The sequence below is a fragment of the Urocampus carinirostris genome, chromosome 6 (genome assembly GCF_059441175.1).
Source record: "Urocampus carinirostris isolate Australia breed hairy pipefish chromosome 6, RoL_Ucar_1.0, whole genome shotgun sequence".
NCBI lineage: Eukaryota > Metazoa > Chordata > Actinopteri > Syngnathiformes > Syngnathidae > Urocampus > Urocampus carinirostris.
Window position 1 is genome coordinate 22,636,824 of NC_142354.1, and position 26,697 is coordinate 22,663,520.

Sequence of the window (26,697 nt, forward strand, 5' to 3'; positions counted from 1 at the left end):
TTTGCAATTTGACTCTTTTTTGGGGGGTTTATTAAATGTTATAAACAGACTCTACATCAGGCAGGGTTCCTACAGCTTAAGGCCTGTTCAATTCAAGACTTTTATAACGCCTTTAAAAAGGAAATTCAAGACCAAGTCAACAAAAAACAAAAGAATTGGAAGAAACAAACAAAAGACAGAACATGAGTGGCACGGCGGCTGGGTGGTTAGCATGCAGACCCACAGTGCAGAGGTTCAGGTTTCAAGTCCAGCTACTGTAGCCCATGTGGAGTTTGCATGTTCTCCACGTGTCTGCGTGGGCACTCGTTTCCTCCCACATTCAAAAAAAACATGCATGTCAGGTTGATTGGCAGGTCCAAATTGTCCCTAGGTGTGAATGAGTAAGTTGTCCCCTGTGTCCCTGCCAGAAGACGGCTCGCTGGGCTCCAGCACTCCCGCTGCCCTACTGAGGATAAGCGGTGCAGATAATGGATGGATGGATATAAGACAGAACATGAATTTGAGGCAATTTCAAACAAATGTTTATTAATACTTTTTAAATCACATTTTGGTCCAGTTGAAAACGTTCCATTTAAAAAACATAGCACTCTTCAAAATTTTAGACATAGAAAACAATAAATAAAAAGGATGGTTACAGTACATCATGGATCCTTAGTCAGAACAAATTCCAAAGAACTCTTTTGCGACATGAAAGCATTACATAAAGGATTTTTATCGCGATGCATGAAAAACGACTTTATTAAATCTATGGAGTTAAAAACTTTCAAAAATTGGATTTAAGGCCTTGTTTTTAAAAGAATGAATTAAATGCCTTTTAGGACTTTTCAAGGATCCGTGAGAACCCTGATTAGGGGTCTCAAATTCAATTTACTGAGGTTGGGCCAAATAGGTTTTTAACAAAAATAGCTCAAATATAAACATTACCTTTTTAAAAATATCTTTAAAAAATCTAAACAAAATATGATCCAAACATTAAAAAAAAAAACATTAAGAATAATATGAAAATACATCAATCAATTAGTAATCAATGAGTCAATAATTCATGTAGGCTGCACTTATATTAAAGGGACAATGGCATTAAGCGTCCCTTAGTGGGTAAAAAAAAAAAAAAAAGTTAAAGAAAAAACTAGACTGATTAAAACAAAACACACAAACTCATATAACACAGGGGTCTCAAACTTGAGGCCCAGGGGGCCAATTGCAGCCCGCAGGAGGATAGTTTGAAAGGACCATGTGTATTATTCAGGGCTTTTTAATTATAGAAAAAATTATTATAAAATATCATAAAATATATGTTTGTTTGAAAAAATAAAGAAAATACAAGAATTATGATATGTATGTGCATTTTTGAAAATACTTGAGAAATGCTTATTTCTGTGACGTAACACGAACCTCACCTAGCATCTTGCTGCTACGGGCACCAAGAAAAAAACCCCGAAAGAAAAAGCTGGGCGAAAAAATGAGAAAAAAATGTTGCTTTTTGCTCATTTTGCAATTTCATAGTTTTTATTTTTCTTTGCACTTTTAAAAACTCGTTTTCTGTTGCAAGACACAATACAGTGACAGTGGTCAAATAATACTTTCATTCAACTGCAGTGGCCTCACACCATTGCGCTGCAGGCCATATTTGGCCCGCGGGCTGTGAGTTTGAGAACCCTGCTGTACAATGTTTAACGTGAAGTTCCCTAAACTTAACATGAAGACAGAAAATCTCTCTTTTTGTTAGCAAACGGGGTTTGCAAAATAAATGAAATGAATGTTGTTATCATGAGTAAAGTTAACATTAGAAAAAGGAACATTATGAAAGGTTTGGCAAAAACACTTGCAGCATTTACAATAAGCTCACAACACTGAGTTCTGACAAATAAAAAATATTACGAATAAAAAAATATTGTTTTCAAGTAATGCTAAAGCACTTGCCTCTTAGGTATAGTACTAAAATAGGCTATTCCTATATTAATGTAACATTTTCACTTCTGTTTTTAGTACAATAGTAGGAATGTGCAAGATAGTAGCTTATACATCATATGAAATAATTTTTTATTAGCTGGCTTAAAAGAGGGGGCCGACCAGGGAACCTGACTGTTCAATTAAAACAAGCATTGCGATTTCTGCCAAATGTTTTGAATATTAAAGTGAAAAACTTAAATGAAGAGCGGGTCACAAGCGCAGGTAACGATGACTCCCTTTGATAGCCAAATGCCTCGTCGTCTAATTAGTGATGTGCATAAAGGGATGAACGAGATTCCCACTGTCCTTAAGGGGTAAGATTGCGGCAGAATTAGCGGGGAAATGTCCAAGAAAAGTAACACATTGTGCAGGGATTAAGATATTTGGAAACATTTAGGAAACATTCTAGAAACAAAACTCTGTTTCCACTGTACTGTAAAAGACTGGACATCAACAACAGCGGCGTTTTGTGACAATACTGATACTAGATTCTAAATCACTGGGAAATAGTTACTAGTAAAAAAATTGTAGATGCCGACACAAGTTACTAACTTAGGAGAGGCACGTGATAACTATTGGGCTGACAGTAATTGGACTGATCACAGCCAAATATGACATCACAGTTTTTGGCCCGATCAGAAAATGATATTCGAGTATTAGTCACATGCTGCCACACTAAAATATTCAATCAGCCAACACTCCTTGTTGGGAAGATTCCAATCATTTATGATTATAATGATTTTAGTAGTAGTAGTAGTAGTAGCAATACTTGATCTCCTTTCTATCACTTAGTTATGTGTGCAAGGGATGGGAGAGTTAAAGATTAGTCGCATGGCTCAGCATGTGTACATGCTGTTGTGATTGTACGGCCTTCTGAATTTGAGTCAGTACAGTACATGAAGTTTTGTTTAAAGTATGTTTTTGTCGCACCCCTGCGTATATTTTAATGCCAATTCAATTAATATTGAAGGCTGCGGTAGTTATTTAAGATTGACAGCTTCTGACACAGTCCGTAATCGAGTGTCTCAATCGAGGCACACTGTCTTACTTTTCTGTACTAGAAAATTCCCCTCAGATTTCTTTTTAACATGTAAGAAATAGATGTGAATGAGTTCCTTTTTATGGCTGCTTGCGCCTGTGGCTTGAAATCCGGCGTGGCTTGTACAAAACAAAGTAGAGTGCCTTCCTTAAATTTGCGAATGCGGCTTTTAATCAGGTGCGCCGTGTAGTCCAGAATTTATGGTGCACTTCGTTTTGATGGTTTGCTCATATCGATAATGCAATAGTGCAAATGTCTTTAATAATATGGCCGGGTAGTGGCATTTTCCCTGACGTGGACGCTGCTTTTTGCAGTTTCTTGCTAACTGGCGGTGGAGAGGAACGAGGACGGGAGCGGAGGCTGTCGTCGTTTCATCTCCTGCTGTAATTGCTCTTTCAAAGTACACACCTAGGTCCAAAAAACAAACAAAAACAAGTGAATTTCAGTGATTACAGTTTGCAGTTAAATACAAATTTCAACAAAACGGCTAAACCCGTTCTCCAGTCAAAACCTTATTCTTCAGCGCATTTTATTTCACCTTCTGTCGTTTGATGATTTGATAAAATCAATGAAATAATAATCCCAGAGCCTGGTCCCATATCAATATACATATACCACTTAAAATGTTTCTCCCTCCACCAGTTACTTGTGTTTAGGCTCATTTGACCTTCATTTTTGAAACAGGGTGTGGGCAAAGTCCTTTTCTAAAAATGTCCAGAAATTCCGCAAACAAGGATCCTGACAGATTTACCTTTGGCGTGGACAACGCAGGGCGAGAGACAGGAGGGAGTGCTTGCACTCTGTACATAGCTTCACCCATCCCTGCCGCTCACCCAATCAAATTGCTCTAAGTGCACTGCTGGCATTTTGGCATATTTGCAGTTAGTTCTGTGGATTTTCATCGCAAGGTGTCTCAATGGTTATAATGGAAAGTACCCTAAACAAGTTTTTTCAGCTTCGCGTGCACTTCATAGGCTTCCTCACGCAAATTTAAAACGACATGGAGAAAATTTGTATGGTATCAATATCGTCTCCAAACCATACGTATTCATGAAAAAAGCCATAGTTTCCCGACCACTGCTTTACACAGAAAGACAACTGCCACCAGATGGTGCTGTATTCGAGTCAGATCCGGAGGCTCCTTCTGGTATTGGTAACCATGGCAGCGAATGCTCATGCTCAATTATGTTTCACGTGGGGGAGCAAAACCCTACTTTAAAAAACAGCTTGGGGAGAAATGGGCGCCGCCAGGCAGTACTTGACCAAGACACTGTGGTTTAAAGTCAGAATAAACATTGACCTACCAAAAAAAAAACCTTAAATACTGAGTTTTGCAGAACCGGAACACAACTTTCCATCCATCCATCCATTATCTGCACTGCTTATCCTCAGTAAGGTTGCGGGGGTGCTGGAGCCCATCCCAGCTATCTTCAGGCAGTGGGCAGGGGACACCCTGAACTGGTTGCCAGCCAATCGCAGGGCACAGAGGGAAAAACAACTCACTCAGTCACACCTAGAGACAATTAACCTGACATTCATATTTTTTGGAATGTGGGAGGGAACCCACACAAGCACGGGGAGAAAACATGCAAACTCCGCACAGGAAGGCTGGTAGCTGGATTTGATCCCATGACCTCAGAACTGTACCGTGGACGCGCTAACCACTCAGCTGCTGAGCCGCATCCAGTCTGATATACATTTGCCACCCGGAACACACCTACATATTTTCAATTAGAATTCCAGGTCTTGACATCTTTACCTGTTCCTCGAGACCTTTGACCCGTTGGCGGTGCGTCCGCTCCCTGGAGCCCAAAGTCCGCTCCAGGTCCCTGAAACTGGCCCTCAGCCTCTCGGCCTCTTGTTGGATCTCGTCACGCTGCCTGACCAAACTCTCGCATATGCTTTGGGAATGCTCCATCTCCGCCATCTGCGTCTAATCATGAAACACGGAGAGAGAAAACAAACAAGATGCTGGCGTTAAAAGCGCAATGCGGTCCGATTTTTATCCGTGTCGAAAGCTATAAACTGAAAATTGGGACGGATGACATCATGCTTAATGATGGCTCTTGTGAGATTTTTTGTTTAACAAAAACAGGAAAACTAAACAATCTGTCACAATACAACCATTGTTAAACGTCCACAGCATTTAGCGGACATCGGTTTTTAGTTTGACCTAGAACAGGGTTCCTCCAGCTGAAGGCAAGTTCAATTCAAGACTTTTTAATGGCTTTTGAAATCAAATTTAAGACCAAGTTGACAAAAAAACAGAATTGATACAAACAAAACAAAAGCAAAAGTTAAAAAGATGTTTACATTATTTCATGGATCCTCAGCCAAAACTGGAAGATAACTCGTAGTTCCAAAGAACTGTTCTACTACAGTACATTCATGAACGGGGTTGGATAGGGTTACTTTAACTGGATTACTTTCAATTACTTTTGGATTACTCCAATACCAAATATGCTAATAAAAGAAGAAACTAAATATGAATAAAATTACTAAAGGCTTGGGGAGTAACGGAATACATGGAACGGCAAAAATGATGTTGGCAAGCTGTTTGGATTTATTTTCGTTTTGTTTCTGTCGCATTTTAAGTTAGTTTTGCCGGAGATCAGAGATCAAAGCCAGGAGAGAAAGCTTACCACGTGTTGTGAGTCATCATTTTATTCATATTTAGTTTCTTTTGTCTTTAATTAGCATATTTGGTATTGGAGTAATCCAAAAGTAATTGAAAGTAATCCAGTTAAAGTAACCCTACCCAACCCTGTTCATGAAGCAATGATGTTTTGGTCCAGTGTAAAATTTTAAAAAACATAACACTGTATCTATCTTCACTATATTCGCTATATTCATTATAATCATGACCAATTGTGTAGCATTGTAGCATCAGAAAAACACATGCTTGGAAAAAAAACCATGTTTACTTCCTGGTTGTGCACAGTTGATAAGTATGACTAAATCTTTGTGTTCACATATTCAAGACTTTTGAAAATTTGATTTAAGACATATTAATGCTAATTAGCATAGCTTTCTATCCCTCTAACATTTAACAATTTCACTTTGTAATCCCCTCCTAAGAACGTATTCATGTAGTAGCCCAAGGTCTTCTAATAAACATTCAATTTGCAGAAATGTCATAAATTAGTCACTAAATTATACTAGTGGCACTTTTTGTCCTTTTTTTCATCTAAAGCACGTGGTTGTTCTCTCATGGTGTTGCTTTGCAGATTAAATGCAATGTTAAATGGAGGCGTATTCAATGTAATCACCACTGGAATTGCATGAAGAATGTGTTTGTCACCTGCAGCATGAGAATCTGCTGCTGGGCTTCGTGCAGCTCCTGTTCCGTTGTGTTGAGGGAGCGATCCAAACGGCTCCTCTCGGCAGAAAGGCGCATGCTGCTCTCTTCGCTCTTCAGTTTCTGACGCTCCACCTGAAGAGGGATGCGTTTGATAATTTCATTGAAACATTTCAAAATTGTAATCTTGTTTCTCTTCTTTATTGCACTACTGCGTTGAAAATGATTTCAGGACACTATCCTTACTCAAGATGATATTTTGTCGCCATCTTGTGGAAGGTATGGGGAAAACAACAATGTGGCGTAAAAATGTTAAGAAGTCCAACTTTGTTGGCGATAGGTAGCATCTTCCTCTGCTCTTTGGCGATCTTCGTGAGTGCAGTGTTTTATAGAAATGATAGCTTTTTGAGACACTTATAAAATATTTGCGCATGTGGTAGGTTTGTCAAGCTGTCTGTGTACAACTTAGACCGCAACGTTCTTGTTGCACAGGCAGACACAGGCAGAAAAGGGGTGGGGTGACCGTTTAGCCGATCAGAACGCAGAATACAATGCACAATGAACATCCACGAAGCAGCGTAACCGCAAAAAGTAAACTGAGTTAAAGCGAGAGATTGTTTACAAAAAATAAATATTTTCAGACAAAATGAATTGCATGAAACAACTCCCTAAAGTTTTATTTTTATTTTTTTACATTTGTCTCAATTCTCTGGCCTCTAGAGAACAGTAAAACTTTAGTAGGCCAGGAAAACCAAGGAGTAGCTCCATAAGAAGCATATCAAGGTTCTCGCATGGCCCAGCCAGTCTCCAGACCTGAACCCAATCGAAAATCTTTTGAGGGAGCTCAAACTCCGTGTTTTTTAGCGACAGCCCTGAAACCCGACTGATCTAGAGAAGATCTGTGTGGAGCAGTGGGCCGAGATCCCTACTGCAGTCTGTGCAAACCTGGAGTAAAACTACAGGAAACGTTTCACCTCTGTAACAGCAAACAAAGGCTACTGTACCAAATATAGTACATATAGTTAACCTAAATCTTAACGGCTGCTAATCTGACTTTTTGCACTACTGGCAGTTCTTTATAGCTTGCCACTCCTTGCACATTTGCTCTCTGCACTATTGTACTTACAGCGTTATGTTACAGTGTTAATGTTACTGTTTACCTGACTTGTTAACCTGAATGCCCATTTTGCACATCTGGTTAGCTACTCCTCTAGCACTATCGGCACTATGGTATGGTAAAATACTATACGTAGCCATAATACAATACAACTTTTACTTATATCTGTACATTCGAGGAAACTGTGCGGGTCAGATGTATCGACATTTCGTTCTGTATACACGTGTACTAGAATGACAATAAAGTAGATCTGAATCTGAAATATCAACATTCATTTTCTCAGGTGTTAAAATACTTATTTGCAGCTATATCACACAAATAAATCGTTTAAAAATCATGCATTGTGATTTCTGGATTTTTCTTTTTCGTTTATCTCTCTCACAGTTGACACGCACCTACAATGAAAATTTCAAACCCCTCCATGATTTCTAAGTGGGAGAAATAGCGAAATATCTGGGTGTTCAAATACTTATTTTCTCCACTGCATATCAGACATGTATTATTTTGGCTGTGTTATAGACTTGTTTTTGAATCAACAGCTAATACCTTATCAAGTGTATTCCTCAGGGCGTTTTTGTCCTTCTCCAGCCTGACAGCCTGCCTCTCGGCATCTTTCTTCTCAGTCTCCAGCATGGCCACAGCCTTCTGCAGACTTCGGAGACGTTCCTCAAGCGTGGCCCGTTCAGTCTGAGCAGCCTGGACGTTGCGCTGCGCCTCGGCCAGGCTGGCCGAACGCTGCCGCAGAGCCTGGAGCCCGATGAGACAACACAAGCATGTTGGTTAAAATCGGAGGAAAAAAAACAATTCCACTGGATTGTGATCAGGACCTCCTGGCTCTTGATGAACTCGGCTTGCAGTTCTTCTCGTTGGAGCTCGCTCTGGTGCTGCTCGCTCTGCAGGCTGAGCATGCGTTCGTTGAGAGCGGCCAGGTTCCGTCTGGCTTCGCTTAAGGAGGATCGGGATTCGTCCATTCTCTCCTGGTGGACGCAACAGTACTTTAGCTATGCCATTTCCACCTGCTGGCTATTTTCAAGTATTAAAAATCATGGTCAACCTCTGTCCACAAAGAGAAGTGTATTAGACCAGGCATGTCAAACATACAGTCGTGGGCCGGTATGTCAAAGAAAGAAGCGAGTCTCTAGGTCACTTAAATCGAAAGTTATGATTTTTAAAATAAATGCAAACCACATGCTCTCTCTGGCCCGTAGAGGGCAAAAAAACAGGCCCAGGTTAGTAGTTTGATCTGATGTAGTCTTATAGCCCAATCACTGCTAAGGCTTTTATTTCCTTTTGACTCATTTCAAACCAGTACAACAATTAAGGTAAAACATATATTTTTTCATAGCTCCCACTTGAGTTTGTATACCGTACGAGTTGGTTCATGTGTAAAACGCCATTGATCCAACTGTAAACAAGTTAACGTTTTTAATGCCAAACATGAACATCATTTTCCTATTATTTGTGAATAAATTTGCTGTTTAGAAAAGATTTGTTGTCATCTATGATCATAATATGTAAATGCTACTAAAGTAGGCTCAATGATAAAGCATTATATATTTATGAATATTTGTGTCTATGTGTAAGTATGCATATAGGATTGTATGCGTGTAAATGCATGTTTGTAGCCCGTGGATGTGTATGTATGTCAGTGTATGTATGCACGTGTGTATATTTATGTATGTATATGTATGTGTATATACATATATATTTATTTTTGTTTTGAAAAAGGGATGAGAGCTAATAAGCTACGCTTTTGCTCAATCCTTTCTGAATATGTATGTTGTTTTCTCTTCCTTAGTTTTCTGGTTTATGTAGCTTCCTTATTGGTTTTTCTATTTTACATGTTTTTGTTTTGAGAAATTGTTTGACAATAATCAGGAAGCCTTGCACTACTTGTAATGCATATTCAGAATAAATAAAAACAACCACAATAGTACCGTAAGCCAAACATTTAAGTCTTCATTCTTTCACTGATCTGGCCCACCTGAGAATAGAAAGTCTGTATTCGGCCCCACAGCCAAACTTAGTTTGACATCATTGCATTAGATTCCCTTGTACTGTATACAAAAAACAGAGTGACATGTTTTCCCCTAACTAGTAGGCAAGGACTATCCAAACCAGGGGTTGGGAACGTAGGGCTCGCGAGCCAGGTGTGGCTCTCTTCATGAGCAAACGTGGCTTGGAGATAAAATTTACATTTTTAACGAATTTAGGCCAATAATGCGACTCTGTGTTTCTACCACTAGAGTCAGGAGGGTTGTAGAGCATTTTTACTGTTAAGGCTGTTAAGAATAAATGTCATTTGGGTATTTTTAGTCCGTCTAACCAATGAGATGTATAAGAATACACACGTGAGGGTGACATGCGCCTTCTACCATTTCCTGGATTTTTCTTCAAGCATATAGTATTGCAAGTTTTGGAAAAATCTCATGGCATGACAAATGTTTGTAGATTTTAAAGATGATAAAGAGTCGCATCTATAAAGCCGAAAGGAGGATGAATAATGACCACTTGGTTCCAACATATCTTTGATTGGAGTATTTTGTGTCATTTTTATGAAACAGTTCTGCTCGCACCTCGTTACTCATAGTAGCAAGATGGCAGACGATCATTTCAGCTTTAATGCATTATTATTTTGGATGTTTTATTAAATCATCAAGGGTCACAATATGGAAATGTTACTTTTGTGTGGTGATCAGGTTTTAGGGCTGTAATTAATTTTGTCTTAAAACATATGGCGTGGCCGTCACTGGAAAAAAAAGAAAGAAATATTTCGCTTTCATGGCTCTTTGAGTCAAAAAAGTTTCCAACCTCTGATGTAATGAATGACATGTTAAACCGTCATTCCTAGTGAACAGTACCATCCATCCATTATCTGCACCGCTTATCTTTACTAGGTTTGCGGGGGTGCCGCAGCCAATCCCAGCTATCTACTGGCAGTGGGCAGGGGACACTCTGAACTGGTTGCCAGCCAGTCGCAAGGCACACAAAAACAGAGAATTTGGACCTGCCAATCAACCGAACATGCATGTTTTTGGAATGTGGGAGGAAACTGAAGTGCCCAGAGGAAGCCCGCACAGGCATGGGGAGAACATGCAAACTCCACAGGAGGAAGCCTGGACTTGAATTATATTACTATATTCCGTAAGTAGCTGGAATTGAACCCTGGACCTCTAAATCGTGGGGCTGACACATTAACCACTCAACTGCTGTGCCGCCCTAAGTCAAATCTCATTATCAGATTTCTGTCAATTGTTATGTCTCTTTAGCCAGACTTGATGAAAGCTTACCATTGAGCTATAAGGCCCGTAATTGAGTTGAGGATAGATAGGCTGTTGTGTATCACACCCACCTGGAGGTGTTGTTTCTCCTGCTCCGTCATACTCAAAGCTTTCTGCAGGGCAGTCAGACGACTCTGAGCGCTGCCGTGAGCGGACGCCAACTCCTGCAGACTCTGATTGAGGGAAGAGTTCTTCTCTCGCAGCACGGCTTCGTTCTCCTCGGCTTTGAGCAGAGCTTGACTCAGTCGATCGGAGTCTGTTTGAAGCTGGGACACTCGGCTTTCTGCGTCTGCTACCTGTCGACACAAAGTTACGATGAAGCCTGAGTCAATGAGCATTGCTGTCATGTAGCTACTTTTTCATTTGTGGAGCTCGGTGATCTACATGGCCTTCAGGAATGTTGCTTATGGCGATCCTGAACGGTTCCATCAGCTTCAGTAATTGGAGTGATGGGAACTTGCATTGGTGCTTTTTTTTCCTGAACTGTTTTTGCATCTCTAATGCAATTTTGTACTGCTAATAGCATTTTAAAATAATTTTCCTTTCTTCAAAGTCAAGTCTAGCTGTCATCACTGAGTTCAATAGGTTCAGTCTATAAAGCAAGGGTCCCCAAACTTTTTCATGAGGGCCACATAACTTTTTCCTTCTCTTACGATTGTCTGGGATCAGTTTACAACGGAAAAAGTGTGTTTTGCAGGAGTGCCTATTCAACAACCAAAACAACTTCAAGTACCGTATATACTCGTATATAAGCGACCCCCTAAAACTGCTTTAAAACCACCACATAGAGAAATTCAGACCCAAAATATCAATAAAAACCTGTACTTAAACAACAATAATTATTTAGTTATGTAGATAATCAAGATTAAAACAATTGTAAAAAGCTAAAAGTTGAAAAGTCTTCAACACGCGTGCACTTTTCTTTATTTCGGAAAAATTTCCATCTTCCACTCGATCATTGTTGTAACTGTTTTCCACTTTTCCTTCCCCTTAATCACGACCTTTCTTGGGACCCATTATTATGGGCAGAAGAACGAACAAAATCACAATAAAATGAGATGTGACCCCTCCTAAACACAATTGGGACAGGAAGAAGAGATCAAACAGGGCATTTTAGCTATCTACTGTTAAGAGGTTCAATTACCCTCCTTTTTTACCTTCTTGACATTATCTTGCCAAGGCAAAGGCCCGGGACCAACTAAAAATGGGTCTGTTACCCACCTGTTGAGAAACACTGGTATAGATGACTTGCGAATAGGCAGTAGATATTTTTTAATGATCACACTATTTTTAGTCATGGTACCAAGTCAGGCCAAGTCATGCTTATTTGTGTAGCCCTTAAACACAAGAAGTCTCAAAGTGACAAATTTTAATTTCAATGTGCGTTAAGAAAGTTACATTGACAATAGATTATATTTTTCTATTCTGAGCATTGTAAGTGACAGATGTATCGTGTCTGGTATTGTGAATAAATATAGTGTGTTAAAGAGATAATACCCAGTACCTTTTCATATGTCATCTATCTCACTGGAAATCCAGTGATAAAAGTTTACCCATCTTAAAGCTGCGACCCAGGTTCAAATCCCGTTACAACCAAAAACTCACACCCAGACTTTGCGTTCTTCTTCAGGTAAAAAAAAAACAACTTTCTGCTATTGTTCATGGGGTCGGACCAAATGTGGAGGCCCGCGGGCTGTAGTTTAGGGACCACTGCTATAAAGAAAGAAAAAATAATGGAGTTATCAGCCGCTAAAATGTGAATACTTTTTTGGGACACCCTGTATTTTGCTTATATGATTGCTGAATTGTCAATACAGTGAGTCTTGAAGCTTGTGCGTGCGGGTTACTGGATTTATATACACAAAGTATGCGGAGTTGAAAAAAAAAGAGGGAGTTGATTATAAGTGAACTGCGAAGTAGTGAGAAACATGAGTTCAGAAAAAAAACAAAAAACTTTTAGAATCAAAATGTGGGTTAACTGCTAATTGGTTTTGACCTTTTTCAGCAAAGCGTCATGACGATCATGCGAGGCCTGGCTCTCAGCCTCTCGATCTCCGAAGCTCAGTCTGAGTCTCTGCAGCTCTCCTTCCAGACTCCGCCGTCCCACTTCAACACGGGTGGCACGAGCTTCCGAAGCCTCTAGCGCCTCCCGAAGGCGCCTCCTCTCAGCTTCGAGACGTACTTCTGCTGCTCGCTGCTTATCCAGTTGCGCCTGTACAGGTGGATGGAGTCACATTTTGTATTCATTGTTGAGAAGGACTGCAAAGGTTAGTTGACGTTGTGGACATAAAAATCCATAATAGAAATAGTCGACAACGAGTGAGGCATCTCTACATGTTAATAGAGGGTTTGTAAACCTTTTTCAGGCCAAATTCAAGCACTTTTCAAACACTTTCAAGGTTAATGTTAATTTTTCCAGTACCTTCAAAGGGAGAAATCTAACACCGATCAAAAGAAGGTTTTTACTATTTTGTTAGCTTTGAATATAAAAATAAAGATGCTATCCTGCTGCTAAAACAGACTTTGTGCTATTTTGAGCTGTTCCCATCTATGATCTACTATCTTGTTGTGTTAATAGGCTGCTCTAAACTGACATGAATTCTGTCTTTCTGCGTCAACAAAGCAAGTGCAACTTGCCTACGTCACACTTGTTTACAAACACGGAAAATTAATCTATAGGTGTTGGGTAATAATGGAGTTCAATACGGAAGACAAAAAAAATAAAAATAAAATACTGTATGTGTAAAATGCTGAAAAATGAGCCCAATTTGGACTCATTTTAATGATATTGATTGCTCTGAAGCAGAGCGCATTCAATCTTTTAATCTTAGAGACTGCTGATCTTTTGTCTTTTGTATCACTGATTTTAATGTATACTTTTTGCACGTTTTTCAGAGATCTGTGTCTAAAATGGTTGAAAACACAATTTTCAATCTGATTTTTTTTTTGATTATATCATTTATTTATAGCATTGAAGACTCAATATTTTACAATTTTATTTGATTGCTTAGCATTTTGAGATATTTTGTGTTGTTGTTCGACACTAAATCTGTTCAGTGTATAAAAAGCGAATACGTGATGTTGGTATTTTCCTCCAAAATTTGAAGATCTGTGAATATTTTTGATTATATTACATGTGTTTTTCAGGGATCCTCTGCAAAACATATGGAATTTCTAATTACTAAATAATTGGTTGCATTGTGTTTTATTATTAATGATATTGTATCACAAAAAAAGTAAAATTATAAAAACAAATCCGAGGAGCTTCTTGGAGGCAAAAGGGACGCCTCTTCTCAGTGAGCCGAGCCAAAAGAGCCGCTTCTCGAAAAAGAGCCGGAACTCTCATGCCTAGTCTGATAAACCTGTCCCCTTGGATGCGATAGTAAGGGGCAGTAATGCTTCACATAATAACTCGATTATGAGTACTGGAGCCACCATGTGCGTCATTTTTTAACACTTTTACAATTTTTCCTCTTTTAAAAGAATGGTCTATCAAGTCAGACAGCCATAAAATATGGCAACGGCCACAATTTCAAGCATGTTCAAGCACTTCACCCAAGATTCAAGCATTTTCCTGAACTTGAAAACACAACATTAAAATTCAAGCCTTTTCAAAATTTCTAGCACCCGCACAAACCCCGTTTATAATTTCTGTTGAGAGTCGCTTGTGGTCTCGAGCGGTAACACACAGAAGTGACAGCGTCAACATCAAGTAAGCGTATCAAAACTTCAAAGTTTAGGAGTATTTTAGCCTGGATACAGCAATTAAAATGACTACTGCAGACTTTGCGTATCATGGCAGTACCTCGGGAATGGCACGAAAATATATGTTTCTTTTTAGTTATGTTCCAGATGTTTGACGTCTCAGTGCTTTTTAAATATTTTTTCAATAAGCTTCAATGATGAATGCTAATTGTATCACTGTAAAAGCATGGCTGGGAAAAAACAAGCAGTGAACGAAAGACATTCCAAAAGGTTTTTTTTACAATGCAGGAACCTGTTTAGTATTGCAGTTACCTGGCATCACAAGCAAACAGAAGGACAGCACGGCATGAGGCGACGCAAGCGGCAAAGGCCCATCTGCTATTATTATTTGTTCCTCAAATATTTTTCACATGATGTGATTATCCGTTGACAATTGTTGTGTCAGGGTTCTTACAGCTTAAGTCAAGTTAAATTCTTAAGAATTTTTTAAATGCCTTTTGAAACTGAATTTAAGACCACGTCGACAAAAAAAAAACCCCACTATTGGTACAAACAAACAGAAAAAAACAAATATTTCTTACAGACGCTCTCCTACTGACGAACATTCGACTTACAATAAACGGTAGATCCGAATATTTTTTCGGGATATTGAAAAATATCCGGACACTGCTGTAAATTAGATTTTGTATTGTGTGCACCTTTTTCAGAGTGCAAGACATTATTGTGGTGCTTCTTTCTGCCACTACTGGCGTGTGGTGGCGCTGTGAGAAGTCACCCAGCATCCACCCTGAATCATAAATCTGGTTTCTACATCCTAATTCGTGTGTAAACACACTGCACTGTATCACTAGCGCGCTAAGAACTTTGATGTTCTTATTGTTTAATATCTCGTGCATCCATTCAATATGGTTGGTGTAAAGTGTAAAGAGGCGAGCCGTTTCTTTTGGAATGAAAGTGGAAGAAGAAAGCTTGATGCGGTTGAGAAAATGTTCGGAACGCTTTTTTTCGGCCACTTTTTTCACAGAGGAGGACCTCTTGAAGCGCATCTCCCAAAAGTAAATTAAACTCAATTTTATTTATAGAGAAAATTATTTTATGAAATGTTTATTTTTTAGTACAAAACAATACAGGCCACTTATACAAGCCTTACACATACTTATACAAACCTTAAACATACAAAATATAGCACTGAAGCAACTTACAAACAAATTCAACTTACGAACGATCGTAAGTTCGGCAGCGTCTGTACTCTGTGCCTCGCACACGATAGCTGGCACAGCTTTGAGCCATGGCGAAAAATGTTTGTTGAACAGCCAATTTTCATTAAATGTCATCTTTCCCATGGTCCAAAGTAGACGTGTCTGTCCAAAGTTGCGATGTGTATTCTGGGTAGAACTAAGACATGCGTCTGTTGTGAAAGGCCTGACTCAAACCACATCACCGTTTGATAGTTCTGTTATTGTCATTAAGCCATGTTGCCACGAAAAGTAAATTGGTGAATTATTATAAAAGACAATTGATAAATGTATGTAAATGTTTTTAGTTCAAACATGTATAAATCTTATTAATGCGTTCACATTTGCAAATTTGAAAAATTGGATTTAAAAACTTTTTAATGACAAGTAAGGCCTTATATTTAGGACAAATTCAATGCCTTTTAAGACTTTCCAAGAATCCGCAGCAACTCATTGTGTGTGTTCGTACCTGAGTGTGCTTCTTCTCAGCTTCACACGCTTGCAGCACTCGCTCCAGCTCCTTCACCCGATCAGCGAGAGCCCTCCTCTCTCTGTCCCCTCTCCTGGTCGCCTCCTCCTGCTGATGGAGTTGAAGCTGAACGTGCGTCAGACGCTCATCCAGGCCTCGCTTGCCTACGAAGGAGAAAGGATGAAAAAAAAATGCAAGGAGGGTCCATGCAAAAACACGAACCTTCTTGGTAGTCTTGTAAGTTCTTCTGCAGTTGAACGAGACGACTCTGGGCTAAGTCTCGGTCCCCTTTGAGCTCGTTCGCTTCTCGTTGAAGGGTCGCCAACTGACTAAGGGCGTCGTCCTTACACAGACAAAGACAACATTATGAGCACTGAACTATCTTGCCAAATTGTCACATGCATGTTTTTTTAAATACCATAAATTCCGGACTACAGAGGGCACCTGATCAAAAGCCACATGCTCAAATTTAAGAAAGAAAATGAATTTCATTATACGAGTCACACCAGATTTAAAGCCGCAGGCTTAAACTGCCATAAAAAATAAGTCATTCACATCAAAGGTGAGATTGGGCTTTAAAATTTAGCCCAACCTATCCCGAGTCACGGGTATATAAACCCGAACCAGCCCAAACATAATAAATTAACTTCATTTGATGAACCAAGCCCGAAATATTTGCCACTAAAGTAAACACGAAGCTTTACTTTGGACATGCGTACTTCAGCGCCAAAGTGTGCGTTTCAGATGAACTACGCAGCTTGGGGTTCACTTGCAGCCGAGTCCCTCATATTAGATGTGCACTGCAAGTGCAGTGCCAAAATGCTTGGTTCAGCGCCAAAGTGCGCATTTCAGTGACGTGCTTCGGACCAAAGGGAAAATAAACGAAATTACACCGGAAAAAAAATCATATTCTGAAGATTACAAGCTGCAAATAGTGAAATATTTGGCCAAAAAGCGGTAAGAAATATTGTAAAGCTTGTAAGCTATTGGCAAGAAGCGGAAATTACGTCTGACGTGAGGGAGGCGGAGGAAGGAAGACGGGCGTCTTTTACCCCAACAATATTTTGATAAATATTATGCTGTAATATTAATTATTATACGATTATTCAACTATTCTTTTCAATAGTCGATGACTAGTCTACTATTAAAATAGTTGTTAGTTCCAGCCCTACATTCAAGATGGAAAATCCTAAGACGAGCACATATTTACTACTGCAGCGAAAGAAAACGGGAATGAGGGCTGCGTTGCATAAAATGTGAGCCCTAAAAAACAGCACCCGGGCAACCTTACTATGGAGAATAGTGCCAGATTGCAACACAGGCGTGTCTTTTTCTGCTTTTGTCATCAATGGTTGTCGCAAATATAGACCCAATTCCCTTCTTATCGCCCCTCGAGGACTAAAGGAAATTTCAGCGACTTAACATTGACGTTGATGATACGGAAAGAGAAGCACTGCTGTTTAATTTGGATGTATGAATTGAAGACTTGATTTTTGGTTGAAATGTTGTGAGTATGTTGTAAATATTCAATAAAATATTGTCACGCCTCCCGTTTTCTTCCTGTCATGTATTATATGAAAAATGCTGACAAAAACATGGCCAAATTTCTCTCTAAGGGCGTCAGAACTGTTTTTAGATCTCACCGTGGTGATTTGTATTTAGAGCGCATGCATTGTGAAAAAGAGGAACTGTCCGTTTTCCTCGGTGCCACCACAAAAACAAAAAGAATAAGCCCCATCCTACTTAAAGCTAGTGTTGAAAATGCAACGGCTCGTAGTCCGGAATTTACGGTAATATAAACATGTCATGAAAGGGCTTTATGTCTGCCCTCTAATAGTAGCAGAAAATGCTTATTATTTTGTTTTCTTTACCCGCTCTCTGTGTGCTTCACGAAGTTCTAACAAAAAGTCTTTTAGGCCACTACGAAGAGTTTCCGGGTCCAGTTCTTGCTGGGGGAGTGGGAGAGGTGTCCCGCCCCTCTCAGGAGAAACTGCCCTGGAGCCCAGAGTATTGTCAGGGGTGCTTGTGTGAAATTCTATAAGAAAGAAAGGAATGGCTGAAATTAAAAACAAAATAATGTTTTGATGAAAATGACCATATTTTAATTTTTTTTTTTTTTTAGCTTACAGTAGTAGTGAGGAATTTGCTACTGCTGTGGTGCCTAGGAATATTGTACCAATTTGAGGGTCCCCATCTAATTTTTTCCCAGGTTATAAGATTTTGGGTGGTAAAAGAACCTGTAACCAAACACAAACTATCCACCACATTACTAAACAGTGCAAAACAAAATCCGTACTTTCAGAACCAAAACCTACTATCAGTAGTTTAAAGGGACAGTGTGTATAACATGACCAATAGATTTGGCTAAATCACAAAAGGTGTGTTCTTTTTCTGTATGTGGTCATAATGAATTTGTTATTTTTAAAACTCGTCCATTATAATATTATTTTAAAATTTTAGAAAATAAATTATAATATTCCTTTATTCATATAAAATATGTTTTCATATTTTGATTAATAATAGTTATTATTGATTAAAAATGTGTTTTAAAATATATAATAATATATTAATAATAATAATATATTAATTCAAATAATAATAATAATATCCATCCATCCATCAATTATCTGCACCGCTTATCCTCAGTACGGTTGCAGGGGTGCCGGAAGCTATCCCAGCTATCTTTGAGCAGTGCGCAGGGGACACCCTGAACTGGTTGCCAGCCAGTCGCAGGGCACACAGACACAGACAACTCACTCGCTCATTTACACCTACCGACAATTTGGACCGGCAGATTAACCTGACATGCATGTTTTTGGAATGTGGGAAGAAACTTACACAAAGCACCGGGAGAACATGCAAACTCCACAAAGGAAGGTTCGATCTCATGACCTAAGAAATGTGCTGCACACGCACTAACCACTGCGACCCAGTGCTGCCCTATTTAGCTTATTTTAAATACGATTTGTTTATGTTTCTATAAAAACTAAATAAAAATACATTAAAACTTGAAAAACAGGTTAAAAATATAGTAACAGTATTAACTATTACCCAAAGTGAATTATTTGTACCTGAGCCATAGTGACCACAAATGATAAGAAAAACTTTGTACTGATTAAAAATGTGGTATCACGAAGTCCGGCTCATATTTGAAGAATAGGATGACGTTTTACACCCAAAAACAAAACGGGGAACAGGTGATGAAGGTGCTGTCTCTGGGTCAGCTCAGGAGACTTCTGCTTTTGAAACCATGAACTAGTACTATTTGTTTCATGTTGGGGAGGAAATCCCAACCCTTCCAAAAAAAAACATCCAGGAGAGGGCTGCACTTGCCCAAGACACACCACAGGAAGTGGAGGTCTGACAACTGTGGCGATGAAAGGATCAGTGAACTGTGATAATTTGGGTTGAAAAAATAACAATATAGAACTGGACACGGGTATTCATTTTTAAACATTTTTGATGGATGGTTGCCACAAAATTAAAAAAAAAAAAGAAGAAGAAAAAAGAAATCACAAATGAGCATAACGCAGAGACTTATTTTTACCTTTAGGGGGCGACAGAGAGGAGCGTAGCGGTGATATGCTCTGATGCCGGGACATAGTCCCGGGTGAGGCGGAACTGCTCCCGGGACTCCTTCCTCGGACGCCTCTCCCACCAGCGCTGATACCAAGCGTTCTGGTCAGGGCTGACTGGAGGCCGTTCAGACGGAACTCCAGGTCCCTCCTGGAGGCCTCGGCCCGAGTCAGCTCCGCTTCGGTAGCCGCTAGGCGGCCTTGCGCCTCGCTCAGCTGCAGGCTGCAGGATCCGGCCGAGTCCTGGGCCGCCTGCGCACGCAGCGCCAGGTTCTTGGCTTCGTCCTGCAGTTTTTTCTCGCAGACTCGGGACTCTTGGAGCTGAGAGGTCAGCTCCCTTTCGGAGAGTCGCCAGCCGGACTCTGACTCGGCCAGGCGTTTTTGAAATAGTGCGAGCTGAAAAAAAACAAAGACAAATGGAGCCTTTTTATTCTTGGCTGAGGAGATACAGTGAAGAAAATACGTATTGGAGGGGTCTGAAATAGTTAAAAAATCATGCATTGTGATTTCTGGATTTTTCTTTTTAGTTTATCGCTCTCACAGTGGACATGAACCTACATTTCTAAGTGGGAGGAATAGCAAAATAGCAGGGTGTTCAAATACTTATTTTCGTCACTGTATAAGGTGTTTTTGTATACTCATCTACTTTCCTAGGTATATTTACAAAAAACTAAATTCAATGCCAAACTATAGTTATTGTATCTGGATGTATCCCTTGACCACTAGGGTCACAGGGACACCATTTCCTGTATAGTGTCTTGGGCAAGTGCAGCTCGGTAGTGCGATTCCTTCTCCAGGCCAACAATACAGACACTCCCCTACTTACGACCATTCGACGTACGCAAAACGGTAGATACGAACAATTTTTTGGGGATGTCAAAAATACCTGGACATTGCTGTAAGTTACATTTTGTACTGTGTGCACCTTTTTCCGAGTACAGCACAGTATTGTAGTGCTTCTTTCTGCCGCGTGGCGCTGTGAGAGGTTACCCAGCATCCACCCCCAAGAAGAAATCCGCTTCCTCTTCCTAGTTCCTGTGTTGTTAACATACTGTACTGTATCTCCAGTGTGCTAAGAACTTTGACATTTTTATTGTTTAATATCTCGTGCATCCATTCAATATGGTTGGTGTGAAGTGTAAAGAAGAGGCGAGCCGTTTTCTTTGAAATAAAGGTGGAATAAAAAAGCTTGATGTGGTTGAGAAAAGGTTGGATTGCTTTTTTTCTTCCACTTTTGCCGTGGAGGAGGAAGTCGCCTAACTCTTGAAGCTCATCTTCCAAAAGTAAGTTAAACTTAACTTTATTTATTTTTATAGATCATATTATTTTATGAAATATTTTTTTTAGAACAAAACAATACAGGTCACTTTTACAAGTCCTAAACATACTTGCATAAACTTTAAACATCTGGCACTGAAGCAACTTACGAACAAATTCAACTTACGAACAATCGTTCGTAAGTAGGGCAGCATCTGTATAGGCTGTTGTGATTGAACAAGCTTCGGAATTTTAATCCGTACAGTACATCGAGTTTTGTTTTGAGAATGTTTTTGTTGCACTTCTGCTTACATGTAAATGCAAATTTAATTAATATTGACTGCAACGCTATTTGATTGAGATAGACAGCTGCGGAGAGTCTTGGTGGCACAATGTGTTACTTTGCTTTACTAGACATTTCCCCGCTGATTTTGCCAAGATCGTGATCTCACTTCATAGAGACAGAGGGAATCTTGTTTATCCATTCATGCATGTCACTAATTAGATGAGAAATTTGTCCACTGACGCATCATATTGTAAGGCGCAGTGTTTCAAATAAAGATAAAACAAATTACCGGCTTGTAGTCCGCAATTTCTGGTACATATCCTCACCTCTCTTTTCAAGGAGTCTTGAATAGCCTCGGCCTCAGTCAATTTGTGCTTGAGGGTAAAAAGCTCCTTCCCTCTGTCTTCTTCACGTTGTTCCTCCAATGACAAGCGTGTCTGCAGTTCTGTTAGCTCCTTACTTTTATGGTCCTTCTCACCATCCAAGATCTTCAGCTAGAACCCACCAACAGAGTTTTAATAGGTTTCTGCCAACAGTTTTTGGGTTCGTTTTAGTGAGAATTTATATTTAAGCTTGAAATTTTGGAAACCATGGAATGAAAAGCTTAAAGGTTGGCCTCACCTGCCTACGAAGCTCCTGCAGCTCTCGTCGCGCCTCCAGCCGGGAGCGTTCAACCTCCCTGAGACAGCTGCGCAGCTCCGTCACTTCTTTCTGAGAGGAGGAAAAATTCTCCTGCAGCACGATCAGCCTCTGTTCCTTCTCCTCACACTGCCGCTTGACGCTAAGCGACGCAAACTCACGTTGAGGACGATGTCCCGAACGTCCGTTTCGGTCAAGCACCACCCTCACCTGATCCTCTCAGTCTCGGCTCCTCGCAGGCTTTCCCTCAGCAGGCAGTTGGACTGGACGAAGGCGTCCCTCTCCTTAGAGAGGTCGTTTAGGCTCCGGCGCAGTTCGCCGGCTTCCCTTCGGTGATTTTCCGCCTCGTCCTGCGCTTGGTGGAGATGACGCTCGGCTTCCGACACAGCCCGTCTCAGCTCGTCTCGACTCTCCTCGCTGACCGTCAAGGAAGCTCTGCACTTTTCTAGCTGGGGCAAGAATGCGTCGCTTGAAATCGAACAGTATTTACAGTATTTGCCGTCTTATTTTCCATTTTTTTTCCCAAAATTAAAACTATTTGGAGTCGCGGGCCCCATTGGATTAATAAAATTGGCCTAGGGGCCAATCCTGGAGAGGGATCAAATTTATCAATCTATGCAGACATCTATGTGCTATATTTATTCATATTTACAAACCTTAAATATGCATTCCATACAAAATATAGCACTGAAGCAACTTACGATCAAATTCAACTTACGAACGATAATCCGTTCGTAAGTAGGGCATCGTCTGTACTACTTTTTTACTTTCGATTATTTAGTTGCCATCATGGACTGTATGGCAAACTGAGTTTATCTTCTTTTAGCACAGGGGCTGGGGACCTTTTCGACCCAAAGACCTTTTTGACCCGAAAAGCCATAACAGCAAAATATTCAGATTTTTGAAAGAGCCACACCATATAATTTAAGACAAAAATCAGCAAAAAAAATCAGCAAAATCACCAAACCCGCTCTCCAGACAAATGCTAATTTTTCATCTAATTTTATTTCTCTGTGTGACGTTTAATAATATTTATGAAATTATTATAATGACAGAGCCTGTGTCCCATATCAACAAATGTACAGCATTAAACTGGTCTCCCTCCCAGGTACTTGAATGAATGAATGAAAACTTTTATTTCGAACATAAAAATAAAAACAGGACAAAAACAATGAGTCAACAACAGATCACGAGGCTTACGATCATTGAGGCTCATTTGGATTTCATCTTTTTAAAAAATAATTGATTTCTAACCAGGGTGATAGCAGAGTTCTTTTGTAAATATGTCACAAAAACTGCAAACGGAAAGTTAATGAATGGATTTCTCTTCAGCGCATTGGGCGCATGTGAGAAAAAGGAGAAGTGTGCTGTTGCATAGCTCCAACCACCCCTACCGCTCACCCAATCAAATCGTTCTGTGTGCTTGGTTAGCATTAGTGGGTAATTACAGTTTTTGTATGGGTTTTAATCATAAAGTGTCTCAACAGTGAACATACATTATTTCATGAGCTTCCATGTAACAGATTCTTTAGCGATGTACAGCCAAAACGAGGTCTGTTGGTGTGACACCTTGACCGTAAACTGAGAGTACAACAGGGCCCTTTATATACTGGACCGAACGGTCTGCTTTAATAGATTAGTTTTGTCTATGCGCGCACCAAATTTGACCATGAACTTAACAGATTTGAAACTCTACACAAGCAGTATTTTATCACCGAGCCATATGTACTCATGAAAGGAGCCATATATGACTTAAGCCATAGGCTACTGACCCCTGGTTTAGCCGGTCAAAAGTCAAACATTGTTGGCGATAGAAAGCATCTTCCTCTGCCTTTTCAGTTCATTTGTCTAACCAGTGTGTTTCGTTGATATGATATTGTTTTTAGAGAAACTTGAACTTGAAAAATATCTGCGAGTATGTAGCTTAGGTTTATCAAGCTACGTGTACAAAAAGTCCATTCAGCAAGGGATTACTGTATTTTTAGTGGAGCCATATTCCATTTTTGACCTGTCTGAGACTTTATGCTCACGCAAAATACCTCTTTGACAGCATCATCAGCACAGGACTGGAAGTTGAAAAGTGTCTCCCGCAAATTTTGAAGATCTCTTTCGTGACGAGCAGAAGAGTCCTCAAGCTCAGACTTAACTGCCTGTAGCTCACTGGTTAGAGAGCTGATTTGTGCCTGCAGAATAAAGATGGTTATAAATCGCTGACATAGGATTTTAAATAAATAATAATTTTTTTTTTCAGCTACACTTCATTGTTTTACCTGTTCCTGCTCTTTGCAAAGAGCTGCCTCTCTGGCTTTGCGTTCGGCCTCGAGGATTAAGGCTGACAAGTCGGCCTGGAGATTCAACACTTTGTCACTTAATGCCGCTTTCTCAGCCTCCTTCAGTGACAGAGCCTGGAAAGATGAAAATAATATTGAATATAACTTCCTTAATTAACCTCTTTGAAATGGACCAACAGCCATTAATATATTTGCCACTCAAAAACACGAGAAAATGTGCATAAATTCTGTACTAAAAACACCTATGGATAAAAATAATAATAACATTAACCGTAACCCTACTAGAAAAATTCCTACCCTGTCTATTCTTAGAAAACCGTCGATAATCATATTGCTGATTATAATTGCAGAGCACAGTTTGCCCAGGGAGCCCAGCGGTGGCGGTAGCGAGGGTGCCAATATTAAACCACCAGTAATATGCATGACCAATGTTCCCTCTAATTTTCCACAGGTCTGAGCGTTCACACAAAGTCGGTGAGCAACGCTTGAAACAACAGTGAGCCACCATAATCCCAAGTGTGGCAAGATAATTATCAAACATGTGCAAAACTTGACATCAAGTTACAGTTTTCTGAGTTTCCGGCAATGCAAAATAATTTTCCTCTTTTGAATGAATTGACTCGTGTACTATTGCAAAGGTTGTACGGCCTACAAACGTCGTTTGTTCTTATAATTCTTTCACAAGATATCCATTTCTTTTTATTTCCTGATATATTTTGTCACATAATATTAACATTTTTGGGGGCTTATTTAGTCGGTTGTAAGATACAGAACTGTACTTAAAGTACAATGTTGGCAACAAGATTCACTTGATATAATTGGAAATTATTTGAATGCAACACAAACTTTTTCTTCTTTTTTCTGTGTGTTTTCAACTTTTTTTAAAAATTCCTTTAAAAAAAATCTCATTGTGTTTATTTTTTCCGAGCTGTTACTTTTTTCTTTTTGTTCTCTATTTACTTTTTTCCTACATTTCTTTTTCTTTTTTTCTGGCTTTTTCCTTCTTTTTTCTCTTTTTGTTTCTTTTTTTCTCAGCTTTTCACTACTTTTTTCATTTTGGTATTTTTTTCTTTTTTGTTCTATTCCCCCCTTCTTTTAAGTCATTTTGTGCATAATTTTACTTAATATTTGGTAATGTTGGGATTAAAGAAACAAAAACAACCTGAAGAGCCATTTAGGACCCGAAAGAGCCAGTTCCTTTTAGTGAGCCGAGCCGAAGAAGCCGGTTCTCGACATACTCTACTAACTTTACTCAACTTCATTCGACTTCAAAATACCGCATTTGGGACACAACGTCAGGGGAACCAGTGTATTTTTACCTTCATGCACTGTAACTTTGACTTAAGTCGCTTCTTAATAAGTAATTTTGAGCCCTCATTTTTGTGCGCCGGCTAGATTTTCTTGTGCGCTGAGAATGTGCGAGCAGTGCGCAATTGCGCACGCGCGCAGCTTAGAGGGAACATTGCACATGACATATGAGAAGGCATCGGCGCTCACCTTATTATCACACTATTGCTACTCACGGATCCAGGACCACTGATTTGCATAGTGCGTTATGATAATGCTTCTTCAACTGTGCGTAAATGGCATCCCGGTTTCATTTGTATACGTATGTAAAAAACAATGTATAGACCAGCAAAAGTAACTAACCCCCGACTCTCCGAATATTCCCATTGAAAACCCTTGCAATCGTCAATGTGTGTCCGAGCATGACTCTAACCTGCTGTTTTTCAGTTTCAGCCTGCAGGAGACTCTGATCTCGATCATGCAGCAGAGTCCTCAGATCTCTCTGCAGCTCTTCCTTCTCCCTCTGACCTTTGCTTCGCTCTTCCTCAAGTTCTTGCCTCAGCTTCATCAGTGTGTCGTCATGAGCCGCTGCGAGGCTCTGCCTCAGCGCTTCCTGCGGACGGCAACAGGCACAAGGAAATTTTAAAGATTCAGATGTCTCGCATTGGATTGTTAAAATGTACCTTAAATTCCAGACTACAAGCTGCTACTTATTTGCTACCTTTTAAATTGAGGAATACGGCAAGCTGCTCTTTTCCATAACCAATGCGCTCTAGCTAGAATACACAGCGGTGACATCTAGAAACAGTGATGTCGCCAATTGAGAGAAATTAGTCCATGTTTTTGCGAGAATTTTTCATATAATACATAACAGGAGCAAGCCGGGAGATTTCACAGTACTGTATTGAAAATGTACAATGTATTCAGAATATTTATACTTTATCATCCACAAATCAAGCCCTCAATTTATACATCTAAACAGCAGTGGAAATTATCCATCAAAAACTCTATTATTATCCTTCCAGTTTATAATGTCAGGTTGCTGAAGTTTCCTTCAATCCTCAAGGAACGGTTACAAGGGAATGCGATTACCGTGGCTACTACTAACGACAAAAACACAAAACGACACATCTGTGTTGCAATCTGGCACTATTCTCCACTGTATGGTTGCCCTGGCGCTGTTGTTGAGAAATATAGGGCTCACATTTTACGAGACACAGCTCTCTTTCGTGTTTTCTTTCGCCACAGTTGTAAATACGTGCTCATCT

General features: G+C 39.8%; 1 protein-coding gene across 1 annotated transcript in view; it reads right to left on the reverse strand.

Annotated features, from left to right (window-relative positions):
- Positions 1-3,054: 3,054 nt before the first annotated feature.
- crocc (ciliary rootlet coiled-coil, rootletin) overlaps positions 3,055-26,697 on the reverse strand; it is a 51,437-nt gene continuing 27,794 nt past the window's right edge. The window contains exons 21-37 of the mRNA XM_088338323.1: positions 25,863-26,042; positions 24,122-24,256; positions 23,891-24,034; positions 22,062-22,300; positions 21,834-21,993; positions 21,539-21,706; positions 19,642-20,065; positions 17,966-18,129; positions 16,317-16,437; positions 16,095-16,258; positions 12,682-12,897; positions 10,757-10,981; positions 8,232-8,381; positions 7,951-8,151; positions 6,291-6,422; positions 4,749-4,922; positions 3,055-3,397 (exon numbers count right to left, since the gene is read on the reverse strand). Coding sequence (XP_088194449.1) covers positions 3,311-3,397; positions 4,749-4,922; positions 6,291-6,422; positions 7,951-8,151; positions 8,232-8,381; positions 10,757-10,981; positions 12,682-12,897; positions 16,095-16,258; positions 16,317-16,437; positions 17,966-18,129; positions 19,642-20,065; positions 21,539-21,706; positions 21,834-21,993; positions 22,062-22,300; positions 23,891-24,034; positions 24,122-24,256; positions 25,863-26,042 — 3,084 coding nt within the window. The 3' untranslated portion in view covers positions 3,055-3,310. The remainder of the gene's footprint in view (positions 3,398-4,748; positions 4,923-6,290; positions 6,423-7,950; positions 8,152-8,231; positions 8,382-10,756; positions 10,982-12,681; positions 12,898-16,094; positions 16,259-16,316; positions 16,438-17,965; positions 18,130-19,641; positions 20,066-21,538; positions 21,707-21,833; positions 21,994-22,061; positions 22,301-23,890; positions 24,035-24,121; positions 24,257-25,862; positions 26,043-26,697) is intronic.